The 16,728-nt window shown below is 36.8% G+C and overlaps 1 protein-coding gene across 1 annotated transcript in view; it reads right to left on the bottom strand.

The window, feature by feature from the left end:
* LOC126285321 (coronin-6) overlaps positions 1-16,728 on the bottom strand; it is an 86,341-nt gene that overhangs the window by 64,916 nt on the left and 4,697 nt on the right. Inside the window, exons 3-4 of the mRNA XM_049984624.1 lie at positions 10,678-10,832; positions 712-809 (exon numbers count right to left, since the gene is read on the bottom strand). Coding sequence (XP_049840581.1) covers positions 712-809; positions 10,678-10,832 — 253 coding nt within the window. The remainder of the gene's footprint in view (positions 1-711; positions 810-10,677; positions 10,833-16,728) is intronic.

The following is a 16,728-nucleotide window of genomic DNA, read 5'->3' as shown; positions in this document are numbered from 1 at the left end:
AACGCAAGTTATTAAGCTCAGAATGATTTCAACACCCTCATCTTTGGTATATTAATTCTCTAATTCAATGTGTAATTTCTTTATCAAACTTTGATGTGTGGTTCACTATTGAGAAAGAAGTGAGTCAAGATATATCCAGAACTGTGTGTAAAGAGAAGAGAAAAAGAAAGTAGAAAGGAGCGACACAGAAGATAGAAACACAATGATAATTTGTATCTATTATTCAGTAATTCAAAGTAGGATATGTACTTGTGTTGAATTTCCAACCATCATTCATCTATAGTTAACTTCTCCTAGTTAACTATGTTGGCTTTCCTTTCCATTTTTGGAAGAATATTTTGAACAATGGAATTGTTACACGTTTCCCACTACTGTCATTTCAGGGGTAGCCATTAAGTGATTCTGATGAAAGTTCTGTCAATTATTCAAGCAAAAAGATTAAAAAGCACTGTGTCAATAAAATCAGAAAACACATCAATTACTTTTTAGAATTCTCTCCGCCTTTCAAAGTGATCGTCTCCATTAATAATTTTGGAAAAATCAGTCCTTCACCATCAATTCATAACACAAAATTCATAAATTTCAAATTTTTTTTTTTTTTTTTTACAAAATAATTTTTTTTATCCTCTTGGACATACAAGGACAGTTTAATTAAAATTAAATTGCAAAGCTTGCACAGATAAATGATTTGGTTTTGTAAAATAAATTTACCTGCAGTGAGAAGGACATTCAAGGCAGTTGGGTGCCACAAGACAAGACCAACTCGTCTTTGATGGTATACAAGATCCACAACAGGTTCTGTAAGTGTTCTGTAACATCACACAGAGGTTTACTATTACAGAGAAAATGATGGAAATAAAAATAATATTAATAATAAATGTATTGTAGTTACTTTAAAAATAGGAATTTTATCTCCAAGAGATCACATCAGCAACTGATCCTTACACTTCTCCAAGAATGGAACAAAGACTTTACACCTCACCAGAAATAAACAGATTAGACACATGAAACAACTACAATCAAACGCCTTTAACAAGGAAACTAACTCAAATACTTACAAAGAGCCAAAAATTGTGCATGTACAACTCAGTGCCTCCTCACTGCACTGCTGTTACATACACATACACAGGGCGGAAAAAGGACAACAGTGAAGAAGTTTCAATTTCAGAAACTGTTCATGCTGTGTCTATGAACATAGTGTTAATAACCAAGAGACTGGTGGTCGTCATGATTTTCTTAGGTAATAAATTTTTATGAACTTGCATGTTTAGATAAAAAAAAATTTCCTTATCTCTCCACGATCAGATAGCGACACTTTGTACTGTCATTTGTCACTCCACACAACATTTTCCCACAATTCAATCGTCTTACATCAAGCAAGGTGTCGTTTGGCATTTACCGGCATGATGTGTGGCTTATTAGCAGCTGCTCGACCATGAAATCTAAGTTCTCTCCCCTCCCGCCTAACTGTCATAGTACTTGCAGTGAATCCTCATACAGTTTGGAATTCCTGTGTGATTGTCTGGATAGATGTCTGCCTATTACATATTATGACCCCCTTCAACTGTAGGCGGTCTATCAGTCAACAGACCAGGTTGGTCTCTACACTTTTGTGCTGTATGTGCTCCTTCATGTTTCCACTTCACTATCACAGGAAACAGTGAACATAGGGCGTAAGTTCCGTGGAGTGCCCCATTCTGCTTTCTCGCGATGTCTAATGACTACTGAGGTCACTATGGAGTACTTGGCAGTAGGTGGCAGCACAATGCACCTAATATGAAAAATTTATGTTTTTGGGGTTGTCCAGATACTTTTGATCACATTGTGTGTGTGTGTGTGTGTGTGCGTGTGCGTGTGCGTGCGTGCACACACACACACACACACACACAAGGCACCTCTCAAAAACTAAACTATTTTGATTTTCTGACAATTTGTTACTATGTTAGGGACCTCTCTAAAAGAGTATTTGTGAAAGTGTGATAAAAAAACTACAAGTGACAGAGATCTGCAATTATTTTTAATGAAAACCTTGTTCACAATATTATCAGGTGTAATAAACACACTGCTGAGCTTTTTTCCCCACCTTTAATTTGTAAGAATGACCTATGCAAATTTGTAACTTTTTACAAGCTTGAAATCTATGTTTTCAAAATATGAATAGTCAGAGAATGTTAACTGTCTTGAAAATTATGAAGTGGAAAGATCTCTGTCAGCTATGACATCAGTGTCTGAAATTCTTAAACTATCAAAATATTTCTACATGAAATGGGAGAATCTGAAAGTTTTTGATTCTTCGTAAATTATTTTCTCTGAAATCCCCATTCTGAATATTCTAAAAATTTCACAGTATGTTAGCTGGTGACTGCACTTCTGAAGGTACAATCAAGTGGGCAATGTTAAGAGGTGCAAAATTTTAGATTTTTTTATGTTAGACCTAGCTACACTGGACAAAGTTACACTGACTGCATCTGTTGAGTAAACATAATACAAAACTATTATTCACAAACTTTTATTGCTTCTGTAATGCTTTTACTTCCTTACGGCATTATATGAATTAAAATTGCCTATACTGTAACAAATCAACACTTCACCTTTAAAATGAGTTCATTTGCACCCCCCCCCCCCCCCCTCCATCTGCTCCTCACTGAACTTGTATAGCTGCGCTGAATTTGCACATGGACAATGATAATCCAACAAGAGCAGTACTTGGGCAATAGAAACTGAACACTGATCTGTTCCTAATGGCCATTTGAAAGAATTTGTCAGACCATGAGGTGTCATAAAGGAGACTGTTACATCTTGCAGCTCACAAAAAGAGGGTAATTATTTGTCCCATCCACCACTGATTGTCATACACACAAGAAATGAAACTGTTCACAACGAAGTCTTATCAATTATACTGAGATATCTGCATTTCACACACAATAACAGGCTGCATTTTGTGTAGAACTGTTCTTGCTATGTATCATGGCAAGAAGGAACTACAATCAAGGGAATGTCACCAACTGACAATGGAGCTTCTTCACTGTAGGTCTGGGCTTTGTTTTACAGAAAATGTCAAAATTTGTTCATACCAGAAGGCATTCTACCTTACTGACAACAAAATTTCAATTCCTGCAGAATTTTTGCAACCCATTTGGTAAAGAAAAATATATAATTAGGAAGGCTTGAACACCAGTAAACATTGCAATCTCCTATAGGTTGAAGTTACAGACTAATGAAGTTTTTAAACTTGGTCAGAAAATTTATACCAAATGTAGACATGAAACACCCAAAAAGAATCATCCCGTCAGGATCAGCAAGAATCACCACTCACTGAAGACACGGATGTTGTTGATGCTTGCTTTACTGCTAATATTTCATTATCATCAATTGGACTACTAAAGCTTCAACGGATCAGCGAAAGGGTTCAATGGGACAAGCCCAAGGCATTACTAAGGTAACTGCCACAGCTGCTGGTATGAGCCAAGTAGTTATTGCTCAGATACAAATGGAAGAGTCCCATTAACGTAAAGGTATGGACGTCTTAAATGTACAACTTAAGATTAAACTTCAGACTTCAAGCAATAGCAGTAAAGTTCAAATTTTTACCCTGGCCCAGATAGCTGCACTACTGAAAAAATGGCTAAGGAATTTGCTGTTTCAACTAGGATGGTGAAGAAGGCTAGGAAACTAAAGATGGGATTTTGGCAACACCTGCAAACGAAAAAGGGGAAAAATGTCCTCACTTTCTTTGAAGATGAAGAGTTTTCTCGTTTATGCCCAGGCAAAACGGGATGTGCTGCAGTAAGAATAAATGGGGAAATATTCACAAGGAGAAACAACTCCTCCTTTGTAACCTTAAAGAAATGTTCAATGCTTATCGTAAGCAATATGGAAATGAACTAAGCTTCTCAAAATTTTTTGAGCTTAGGCTGAATTGATGTAGTACAGCTGGTGCTTCTGGATCAAATTCTGAATGTGTAGGAGCAAATTAATGTTGGCTTCAGCAACATCCATTCAAGATAGCTAAAAGGATTTGTAAAAAAAAAAAAAAAAAAAAAAAAAAAAAAAAAAAAAAAAAAAAAAAAAAAAAAAAAAAAAAAAAAAAAAAAAAGCTGTATGCAGTTTGGAATCGAAAAATTGAATGCTCCAACACTGTGAGGAATGTCCAGAAAAAATGCAACTAGATGCTTTTCTTGAAAACTCTTAAAGACTATGGCCCTGAAGAAACCACGGAATACAAGCAATGGGTCCATGCTGGCAGACACACATTGGAGACTTGCCAGAGAACTGTTGAAGATTTCATGGGGGCATTGATTTTGAAAATTGCCGACTTAAGAAGCCATCACTTGTGCCAGAACACCAAAGTTTGTGTCTTAAGTAGGTAAAAAGAAATCTTGCAGGAACTGAATTAATTGTATTGATGGATTTTGCTGAGAATTATTCATTTGTTGTTCAGGATACTGTGCAAGAATTCCATTGGGAGAATAGTCAGGCCACATTTCATCCATCTGATGTCTATTTTGATGGCAAAGAATATCAGAGTATTAGCATTCGTATGGTCAGTGACTGTTCTGTCATAATACCATTGCTGCCCATACCTTTCAATTAAAGTTGACAGCATATTTAAATACAAAGGCTGAATACTTTAAGAACATTTATTACTTCTGTGGTGATTCAGCTGCTCAATATAAGAATTTCAAAAATTTCATCAGTTAATGCCTGCACAAAAAGGATTTTGGCATCACTGACAAATAGAATTATTTTGTAACAAGCCACAGTAAATTGCCTTGTGACGGCATTGTGGGGAACAGCAAAAGAACATGCAGGATTTGATAGTCCTCAGAGGGCCTAAGATAACCAAATACTGACTCCATATGATTTATTCAAATTCTGTGATGATAGTATTCCAGGTGTAAAGCTTTATGAATCAAAAGACGAAATTGAAAAAAAAAAATCAACCCAGATCAAGAAACAAGATTTACTGTGGGACATATAGTATCTAGAACAACAGAAAATCAATTAATTATAATCAGCTCAAAGTAAGCACAGTTTCCAATGATGCTACAGCATTCACAGTTAACACCTTCAAAACAGATGAAGGAATTACAACAGTCTCAATTTCAACTTTACAATCAGGACAGTATATTACTTGTATGTATCGCAATTTTTGATTGATTGGAAACGTATGAAGTTTCACATGAAGAACAAGATGCCCTCATCAGCTTTATGCACACACACACAGTCATGCTCGTATATGTACCTGCTGGATTCCTGAGCAACATATCTTCATCACTTTAGAAGCCTCCTCCTCCTCCTCCTCCTCCTCCTCCTCCTCCTCATCATCATCATCATCATCATCATCATCATCATCATCATCGAAACGATACAGTTGACAAAATTGTGGAAGTGCTTAAGCAAAAATGGAACTGACTAGTATTTTTGTTCTGCAAATTTACTGTGTTTTGCACTATACTTGTTTTTATATAATGTGTTAAACCAATGTTTAAAACTGATTTATACACTTAAATAAAAATAATTAATTATGGGACACAATGAGCTAAACGTTTGACTTTTCGATCTTCTTGAAGTGCTAAGATAATAACTTTTGGAACATATTCTTATTTGTCAAACTGAAAGATCCAGAAAATAAACAATATTTCTTTGAAAGCTTAAAGCATGTCTTTTCCAGCTGCAGCAAGAAAAGAGGATTGAAGAAGACACAGTTGAGATATTGTCTCCCAAAAGTACCCTAAAATTTGCAATTAGAATATTTCAGCCAACTTTGCAGGCACACATCTTTTCATTTGGGCATCCTGCACTGATTCAATTTGATTGATATGTAGACATCAGAGGTAGCAATACCCATCTGAAGTTTTGGAAGGATTGGTTCATACGAAAAGTAGCAGGGATCATTCAAACCATGACTCTCAGAATAGTGAGACAAATTTTTTAGCCACTTTAGAGGCTTGTATCTATATTTAGGTATGGCTAAATCCCTAATTTTTTTCTGTGGTGTGATTCAGCATAAAAAGTTGTCTCTGTATATTAAAGCAAATGACCAAATGTCTGCTAGAACTTTTAAAAAAGCCTAGCAAACATGGCACATTCTCACTACCGTACATGGTGAGTAGCCTCTCTTTAAAATCCCCTGAGAATTCAACCACTGAAGATACTTGGCTAAAATTTGGTATGTAGCCGCCAAAGACCATATAGAATCTCCACACCAAATTTGATTACATTTGGAGATGGCTGAATAGGGACCTTCAGTTCCTTTGATGTTTAATGACCCAGCAGTAACTTGGCTGAATTACTACCACTGGCTTCATAGTAGACCAGTCTTATTTTCTTTGCTCTCTCTCTCTCTCTCTCTCTCTCTATCTCTCTATCTCTCTATCTATCTATCTATCTCTAACGCAACTCCCCAAATGTACTATCATTTAGAAGTACGAGTTTCATAGTTCGTAGTACTTTTGAAATGGTCTGTACAAATCCAGCAGCTTCTCTTACAGCATCAACAGCTTTATGCTGGAATCAAATCTTGTTGCAAAATCTTTACACAGACCTCCTACCCCATCACATGCACTTTTTCCATTATCTGTTGCTGAAAATAATCCATTTTTTGTCTTAATTCTTGTATACCGTTTTCAAAGTTATAAAGCTGAAAGCGGTTTTAAAATGAGATGTTGCACCATCAGTCACATACAAATGTTTAGGAAATGTATCACCTCTAGAAGCTGTGTCATCAATTATCATACTGACAGGATAGTGTGCATGTGCACTGTCATGAATAAGATAACTGACAATAGCAAAACAGTGTTCCAAGGAAGTGAATATCAACACTTATAATGTGTTGCCAGTGGTAACTTTGAACTTCATTCTGCAAAGCAACAGATCAGCTCTCAGCAAAGTCAAAATGAAGAAATAATGTGTCAGTATTTTAGGATGTGGCTGACTTCACTTCTGCTATGGCCTGTCTCTAAATCTTGCAGATATGATGATGATGAGCTATTCATTTCATGACCCAATGCCTAACCACAGTAACAAACTTCCCTATTTCCACTGCCTTCTTCACCAACTCTTCTCCCTCCCACAATGCACAGGTAATACTAGACTGTCAGTATTCTGAAGCTGTAATGCTTCAATGGTCACTCCTTCAGGACCAGGACACAATGCATACTCTTGCAACCAACAGTTATCTTGTGGCTCTTGACATATACACAAAAGCATAAGGTCCAACTCTGTACACTTCTTGCCTGTGACACTACTTATGGTGAAACAAATAAGTTGCATATCAGTGCAGTAAATGCATGTGAATACTTCTTTCACTGGCTGTAATTTTACGCATTTCTGTTACAAGGAGTAGAATTTTGAGACCAATTTTTAAATTTTAGTTCTCATTTTTCATTAAGAGATATGCTTCTCTTACTGATCTTGTCATATGTCTTTTTAGCTTTTTAAGTTTTTCACCATTTTCACTAACAGAAAAAAACATCAGCCTGATTAGGACTGTGCCTGCCGCAATCTTTCTCATCACTTAGATAATATTCCAAAGCAACATTAAGAATATCGTCATGCGATTGATGCCCACAGTAGGAATCTGGGGATGCCCAAATACCTTTTTCATTTTTTATTATACAAGTCAGTAATTGTACCTTCTTAATAAAGACGGCTGTCGAGATAGCAGTATTTAGGTTTTGAAAACACACATCAGACTGGGTGCCCATGTCACTATCTTCAGCTTATGCAAAAACTCAATCCACATTATACACTTCACCACGTTCCGAAGATGTTGCTTGTGCAAAACTTTTTTCACATTCTTCCACTTTTCTTTGTAAATACTCTGTACTACCTATCTTGCTTAGGTGTTGAAGTGGGGACATATTAAGGGCTACAGAAGAAATGCTAACATTCAGAGCCACAACACCTTCACACCCAGGAATATAAACATCTGCATGTCTTCTTCAGTTTCACAGTCCAATGATGGTGATTGTTCAGATAGGTTATCACTATATTTATTGCGGTAGCAAGTACAGCAATTCCTGCACAATGGGTGTGTCTGTTAGACAGTTACTTGGGGACCAAGATATTTTTGCAATACCTCTGACAAATTTGCAACTATTACAAAGTGCTTTTCAATTTTCTTACAGAAAACCTTCTTTTGTTTTATACCATAGTCCACACACTTTACCCTTTCACAATATTTCCTCACTGACATAGTTACACTGTATGTAATAAAAAGTACAAATTGAACACGAAACTCAACTTAATTCGTGTGCAAGTTCTCACTCATTCGTTATAAACAAAAAAGAGCTGGAAACAGTTACTGATGTACATATTTTACAACTCAATAGTTTGATATGCATATTTTACACTAGAAATTCAATGATGTGAAATATGCAGGATGTTGGAAAATTTTCTTCACACAGAAAAATGTTGCTCACTTTGATGGCAGTAACTATTAACACACTAACCAAACAATGTATTGTGCAATTTTTGCAAGTTTTTTTATTGAGGTTTTTGAGTAGCTAATTCGCAAAAACACACAAAAATGTAATTTTTTAAATTTTTAGTATGAAATATTTACACAATACAGATAGCTGGAGCAGAGAAGATATTGTTCATAATTATATCAGTTGTATCAGGTAATATTACAAGAAGTTAGCATTCTGTGGCTTTCAAATTAGAAAGCAAGAAATGAAAAGGGAAAATATTAAAATTTTAGTATTTTCTTCATAAATTTAGAAGTTAAAAGAAAGCCAGTGTGTGCGTGCATGTACTAAACTTTAAAGCAAAACATCTGCCATGTTTCCAGTACTTTTGGTTATTAGTTTTTTTTTTCCTTTAGTTCTCTGCTGTTTTAAGAGTTGTCTTCACATTTTTCAAAGGACTGTACCATCCACAAAACCCAAGATAAAATGAAAATATTTTATTTCTTAAGACATAAGATATAAAAGTCTACCACATATTTTTTCTATGGAAATTCATAATCATGAATTGACATGTCCTGTATGATTTGAGATGAAACTACCCTGCAATCTTTCTTTCTGCACTCCAATGCAAGTGGCAGGGTAAGAAAGCATAAGACGTGGTAAAAGAAGACGTACCCTCTATCATGCACATCACAGTGGTTTGAAGACTGCAGATGTAGATTTATAACTACTTAATTTGTAACATGTTATAACTGGTCAATTACTGCCACGTTTTTCACACAGCAGAGAGGAGACATTTAAACCTATTGTTTTGCATATTCACTTCTGCACCTGAGAAACAACCTGTCTCTAAAACAATGACTTTTAGTCAAACCATAGTGTACTTTCGCATTGTCTGCGTATCACAAGAACATGTAGGTGGAATTAAAAATACATGAAGGAGTGTACACAAAATACACAGAGGAATATGATACCTTACAAATATGGGAAAGAGAATGATAAATTGGATTTTTTGTTTTGTTTTATGGTGTCAGGTCAGCTTGGTGATTTCTTTGCAAGCATGGTGATTTCTTTGCAAGCAGGCAATACATATGTTCATGGTACATATACTATAAGTAAATTGCTAAAGCCCAATATAAATAAATAGTATCTGTTAAAGCAGAACCAGTATCAGCACCTCCACAACCAACACAAAATGAGGCATTTACACCTAATGAAATAACCTACGCAGATTTAACATTACAGTGGACTGCGGGAAACCTTTTAAGTAGCTTGGTAGATCACAATTTCAGGGGTGGGGAAGGATAGCAGGGTAAGGGTGCGGGAAGATGCTAATGTTACCTATCGGAGCATGCAGGGATGTGTGGATAGGATAGGGCTGTTAGATGTAGCATCAGAAGGCTGTGTCATGCGAGGGGTGCAGGGGGGCTTAGAGGAGAGAAGTAGAGAAAGGGAAAGGAAAAGAACTATGTAGGTATGTTGGCAGTGTAAGAGAGATGAGTGTAATACAGGAGTTACAGCAGGGAAGAGGGTACGCATGTGGAGAACAGAGATGAGCAAAGACCCGTCTGGAGGGCAGGGACTAGCCAAGGTCCCTGTCTTGTACCTACCTATTTCCTTCACTGCTTTGACTCCCATGCTACACGCAATCCTTCTATCCCACCAACACACCTATATGGTTCTTTCCCCCTTCTTTACTTTTGTCTCCTCCTCACCCTCCCAGCAGAGCTCACAGATGATGCACATACCAGCCTTACACTGCCCCCACCACATCCCTGTATGCTCCCCACAGGCAATACTAGCATCTTTCCCACCTCTACACAGCTATCCTTCCACCTTCCCAGCCCTTACCTCTTCCCTACTCACTACCACCCACCCCAGCTGGATTGCTTCGCTTGTAGGATGCAGTTACAGTTGGACCCCAGTGCCCAGAGACAAAAGGCCACAAATGTGTGAGTTGTGCTTGTGTGAATTTCTACTTTGGAAGAAAGGTTTCGCCCAAAATTTTAAATATTTAGCATTCTTTTATATTGTGCCTGTCTGCAATTCAATAGGCCTATATGCTCTAAGGGGTGAATAGTAATCTATCCTTCCTACATTGTTATAAACTTTATTTACCTACTGCAAATTTCCCATTTACATTTCTCACAGAATTCAATAAAAAGTAAAATCTTCATAACACTCACAGAAAGATTAGGCTTACAAATTAGTGGTGCCCGAAGACATGGTTTTAATTTTCATATTGAAGCTTAACATTTCTCACCTAGAGATACCACCATCCGGAATCTGCCACACCTTGACAACACAGTCTTCTGAACCACTAGCAATAACATTGTCATTGTGTGGACACCATGCTATGTCTAGGACTGGCCCCTTATGTCCACCAACCAACGGATGGTCTGCTGCAATGCGACCAACCTGCAGATTCAATTAAATGTTATGTCAACAACTAAGGGAGACATCATTATGAAAAACAAGAAAGATTAATAAGATCCTTAAAAATGAAACATGCTGAAAATAGCCATGCACTTCATCTATAATACAAATGAAACAAAACTGAACTACATTTCTTCAGCAATTGAGATGCTAATGAAGATGGTACACATGCCCATTTCTCACATATATCTACAACCACTGTGAAGTACAATATAATAATAGTGGAGAAAAAAAGGATAGAGAGAATCTATACTCAAAAATAATCAATTTTTGAAATATAATGTAATTGAAAATATATTATAAATATAAACGGATGGATAAAAAATCTACTCACCTAGTGGCAGGTAGTAATTCTCCCATGATCCGAACATCTAGATGACTTTTCTGGATTCTCCAAATTTCCTACACCTCATCAGTCCTTTTCCTTCATCCCCCCTTCTATCTCCTTGAACCCACCTGCCAGAAGAAGGAGCCATTTGCTCTGAAAGCTTGCACATTTCTTTGGCTTTTGTGTGTGTTTTCTCCTGCCATCACTTGGTGAGTAGATAATCTTTTATCTACCAAATTACATTATTTTTCTAAGGTAAGAGAGAGAGAGATAGGGTGGTAGGGGGAGGGACCTTTAATTATGGCACTCCTTGCTTTGTTGGTAACTGCAAAAGGCAGTTGTGCTGACCATCTGTAGAAAAGTTCGTAGAATTCACCAAGAACATTACCTACCGTACTGATAGTTCTTATTTAAATCATCAGTCTATAAAAACCATATAACCCCCCCCCCCCCCCCTCCCGGTCCCCCAAGTGGGAAGAAATCACTATAGGAAGTACTTGGTATCTTCTGTATCTGAAGGGATATTAATTATACCAAAGGAATTTGATAAAGGTATTACATATGCTTTGACTAAACTGTCACATACACACTGATGATAATGGTGCATTACGCAGACGTTTGTTGATTTTTTCTTTTTAACATAAGGTCATTTCCATATTTACAGTAACTTTCCAGAAGGGCAGGTTACTGTAGAAATGTTTCACAATACTGCGAAACCAATGTAGCACTATCATTTGGCAAGTTAACAACTGCAATGGTATTATGGCTTCTACACTGCCACCCTACATGATACCCAATCTATTAAATACATGGTTTCTACAAGTTTTATTTATTTTTTTATTTCGTTGTATAACATATGTAACTCCCCTAAGTTTGTATTTATTTCTTTATGTATTACTAATTCTTATTTAATCAAATGTACTTGCTTTTATTGTCTGATTCAAGTTAATTGACATTTACCATTTAGAGTCCAAAGTTGTCACAGTGTACTTCTTACAGCAACGTGAGGTCACCTACGAGTCTACGTCTCCACCAAAAATCACACAAATATTCTGAAACTCACGTATGGTACAGATCTCTACAGCATCTTCTAGTAGGACAAACATGTCATACTAATTTTAATTAAAGCCAAAGTGACGTGCTTCTGTAAACAGGCAAAACTGGGAACTGAAAAGTTCTCTCACTTGAAATCTGGCATGCACAATGCACAAAAAGTAGCAACACAGTTGAAGCCGACAGTGCCAATACTGCCATCACTGGCATATCGGTGCCAGGAGCAGTCCAGCTAGGCAACTATCAAATCCCAACTGCTTTAAATCAGAATATAGCTCACTGGAGAGAAACGAAGAGCTCATCCCAAACATATGTTTTCTGAATCCAGTATGCAGCTTTATCTTATAAGCCACTGAATTACAAGTGGATCCTTCTATTGTGTTTGTAATTATTTCTCTTCTAACAAACAGTTATTTTTACATTTCATTATATCTATTATTGCTAACTTTTGACATATTTCCACCTCCCCCCCCCCTCTCCCACCAATCTCCAGGTCACCACTCAATAATATTTCATTCCCTTTTTCTGCATATTTCCATTCAACTGATTCTTCCACTGGGTCAACCAAAACATGTATTCCACCTGTGTGCTTTGACCTGTGACACAGCTTTGTTGGGGGATGTCATGGTAGTGCAGTGTTTTTTTTTGTCAGGACAGTTGTACGTGGCGTGCTGCAGTATTTTGTGGTTGTGTGTGTGTGTGTGTGTGTGTGTGTGTGTGTGTGTGTGTGTGTGTGTGTGTGTTTTAGATTTATGTGATGGTGGCTTTTGATGGTAAGTATTTTTTGTAGTTTTGTTGTTGCAATCTGTATGGTATATGTGCAAGTTTATAGTTACTTTTGTATATCAGAATTATTAATAATGCAAGCTTTCATTGATTTCAGGTCTTTTCTTGTTAGTGATGGTAACTGTGTTGGATTGTGGTTGATAGGTACTGTGGCTTTTTGTTTACCATCAATGGTTGGGTTAATTTTTTAAATCCGTTATGTGGCTGGCTTTTGGATTGTTATACTGTGGACTTTGTTTTAGATAGCTAGTGTAGGTGAAGGTTTGGATAATGGATTTGATAATTTCAGGGAGTTGGTTTTTGTACAGCAGGTTTTGTTTTTGTTGCCATATAGGTCAGGTGAAATTTGTAGTACTGAGTTTCAGAGTTGTGTGTGGGTTCACAGCATCAATGGCTTCGTATGATCTATGTCGGTCAAATGAAATTTATGGTACCTGGTATCTGAGATGTGCATGTTACTGGTATCATGGTCTCCGTTTGAGCTTTGTCTTTTTTTGTGTGTGTTTTGAATGTCGGGAATTTTGTTTGCTAGATTTTTGAGTTATTTGTTTTGGAATGGTGTCATTCATATATTTAGTTTGCCTTCGACAGAAAAACCATATTTTCCATGGGTGTTCCATTACTTTCATTCTATTGCTGGTGTTAAATATTTCTTGTGCTCTTGATGTTTGTTCGCAGGTCTAATGGGTGATGTAATGGTTACCATCTTGTACACATTAGAAACAAGGGTGCAACAATCTTGACATCACAAGTCAAAGCCAACGAGTGGAATCGCAAATTTCATTTTAGCCTTTCCATTTAACTTTGTCTACACTGTGTCTGCATTAAGTTCATGTCTATAACTATTTGACAGCCTGTGCTTTTCTCTCCTCCTCTCATCTTTTGTTATCTCACATCTGCACAGGATGTGATATTTATTTACTTTCTTCTTGTTCTTAACTTTTACATTACATGATGATCATACTGAAATGCTAAACTACGATTCTAATTTCACATTATCTCAACTTACTAGGTAGAAACATTCTACCTGTAAGGTTATACAACGACTTTCAAGAAACAAATTTACAGTTTTCTTACTGCAGTTCTCATACACTAGCACCGACAAATTTTTTGACAAGGCTGAAAATTAAGATTTTTGTGACAAGTCACATTTCTTCTGTAATGGCATGGACTACTTCCATCAAATATGTGAAACACGAGGTTTTTGCCCTCATCTACAAGCACAGGTTTGTATCCCATCTTACAAATATCATTAGTTTTCTGGATACTACGTTATCTTCTCTTATGCTGATCCTAGGTGATGCAAACTAAAACATTATGTCTTTTGACACATCAATTATTCACATTATTTCAAACTTTGTTGACTGTGCAGTAGGTAAGACCTTTTTATTATAAGTCTTACTGGCATTCCAAACAGTTAAAGCAATATCCCAGCTTGTGATAGATGAAAGTGAAGCAAATACAGTCTTTTGTTACACAATGAGAATATTTGCAACAAAATATTGTTATCTAATTATCAGCCATTGAAATTCAATCCTCGTTAAATCATGCAAAAATATTTGTTGTTCATTACTTATCTGTCTCTATTAATATTTTTAATTAAAATGGTCAATTGGAAGCATATTTTATGTACAGCAAGAGAAAGATTTATGACCCGCAAATGATATGAAAAGTGCCAGACTATTGATCCAAAGGTTTGGGGTCTAATCTCTCAGCCAGTTCTATAATTTTTTTCTGTCATTTATAACTGCTTTCACCTCTGGCAACGTTAGTTAATGGGAAAAAAAGCTATGTTGCGGCTTGGTTTGAAGTTCATGTTAAACTATAGGTCTCCCCCCCTACAGTCTGCTCGTTAAGTCAATTCAAAGTTCAGAGGAAGACAACAGTATACCACCTCAACAGGACCATGCCTAGCAAATAACTGTGGTGGTCAAACCAATCATTCAGACTGATGAAAGTTTTGCTTTTTTAAAAAATTACAAACATGTCAAATACTGGCTGATATTAATATTTAAGGTGTCTTGCTTTTGTTAATATTTGTCTCGAGTGTATCTGTTGCTTTTGAAATCATAAAGATGTAGGGGAAGTAAGAGACTGGTCGTATGTATGTTTCCAGGTTTCCACAGAAGGTCAAAACCACGCTTCTCTGCATAACATTTTCACAACTGATCTATATGTGAGTCAGAATAACAGAGTGACTAACAGCAAGTTATTTACAGGGCAGCTCCCATAGCAACAACCAACTGGAGCACAAGTTCGACCATACTTTGAGCCCAGTTGTCATACCGCTCTGTTACCTCAGCTACTAGTTATGGCCAATTGTGGATGAAAACTGCAGTCTTTAATGCAATTGTGTTTTGTTCTTATATGCTTTGTTTCTCTGTGTGATATATTTATTTTAAGGAATGTGTGAAGCTCGGTGTGAAATTGCCCAGGGAAGTGATAGGACTATTAGGGAAACCGAAAATTTAACTGAATACTGCTCTTTAATAGTGGATGTATGGACATCATGAGTATGGAACCAAATTGTTGCTGCTATCAGACACACATCACACTTGTATGAAACTGTGAATCACCACCACCATCATCATCCCCCCATCCCTACCATGCTCAAATGCCAGTCACTTTCTTATTCTGATTTAGGTGTAGCGACCTCTTTCAGATGCTCTGAGCACACTTCAGGTCACTACACTGAGCACAATGGCTGGCTCAGTCATTAAAATATAATGTGCCAAAATGAACTGCCTATTCACTAAAAATATACCACCAGTCAAACAAGCAAGAAAACCTCAGAAATCTCAACCTGAAATTGAATAGATGCAGCATTTATGCTTTGCATCAGTAGAGTTAATACTAAAATCAGAACCGCAACATATGTTGCAGTCTAAGTAACAAAAAAATGGTTCAAATGGCTCTGAGCACTATGGGACTTAACAACTGTGGTCATCAGTTATCTAGAACTTAGAACTACTTAAACCTAACTAACCTAAGGACATCACACACATCCATGCCCGTGGCAGGATTCGAACCTGCAACTGTAGCAGTCACGCGGTTCCGGACTGAGCGCCTAGAACAGCGAGACCACTGCAGGTGGCTCTAAGTAACAGCCTTCACCACAATTATTATTACACAATCTTTTTCATTCAAGATCTTTTTCCTCCATCATCTTTTTTTATCACAGATAATATAATTATATACATATCACCACAATTACAGACAACTTGTCAGGAAGAGGTAAGGTATCAATGGCCAATTGACCAAAAGCTCACTTCCCGATAGTCTTTTTGTTGCGCCTATTTTCAACTCAGCATCTCTGCTATATGGTGAGTGGGAGTCCAGAAGAGTCCGATTCCACCCATCTATGCTGATCCACGACATCACCAATAGGGCGGAAACGACCATTCTCAATGTCTCCAATATGGCACCTATGACGTCATTACATAAACACGACAACAAACACGAAAATGCATATAAAACCAACCAACACATTTCCTTCCAAAATTACAATCAAACTAATGGGACCAAAGCAGGAAATTAGGTTTTTTGGGTGGGTACAAACTAAATATAAACACATACTGACACACATCACTATCCCAAACCACACAAAACGATGACATAAAAACACCACAAAATTCGTAAATTCTGCTACATTTACAATATAGACAAGAAGCGATCACTTCCCTTCACCTACATAGCTCAACCGCAATTGTC

This window comes from Schistocerca gregaria, chromosome 8, assembly GCF_023897955.1.
Source record: "Schistocerca gregaria isolate iqSchGreg1 chromosome 8, iqSchGreg1.2, whole genome shotgun sequence".
Taxonomy (NCBI): domain Eukaryota; kingdom Metazoa; phylum Arthropoda; class Insecta; order Orthoptera; family Acrididae; genus Schistocerca; species Schistocerca gregaria.
The sequence above is the reverse complement of the archived record's forward strand: the minus strand, read 5'-3'. Positions and strand labels throughout refer to the sequence as shown.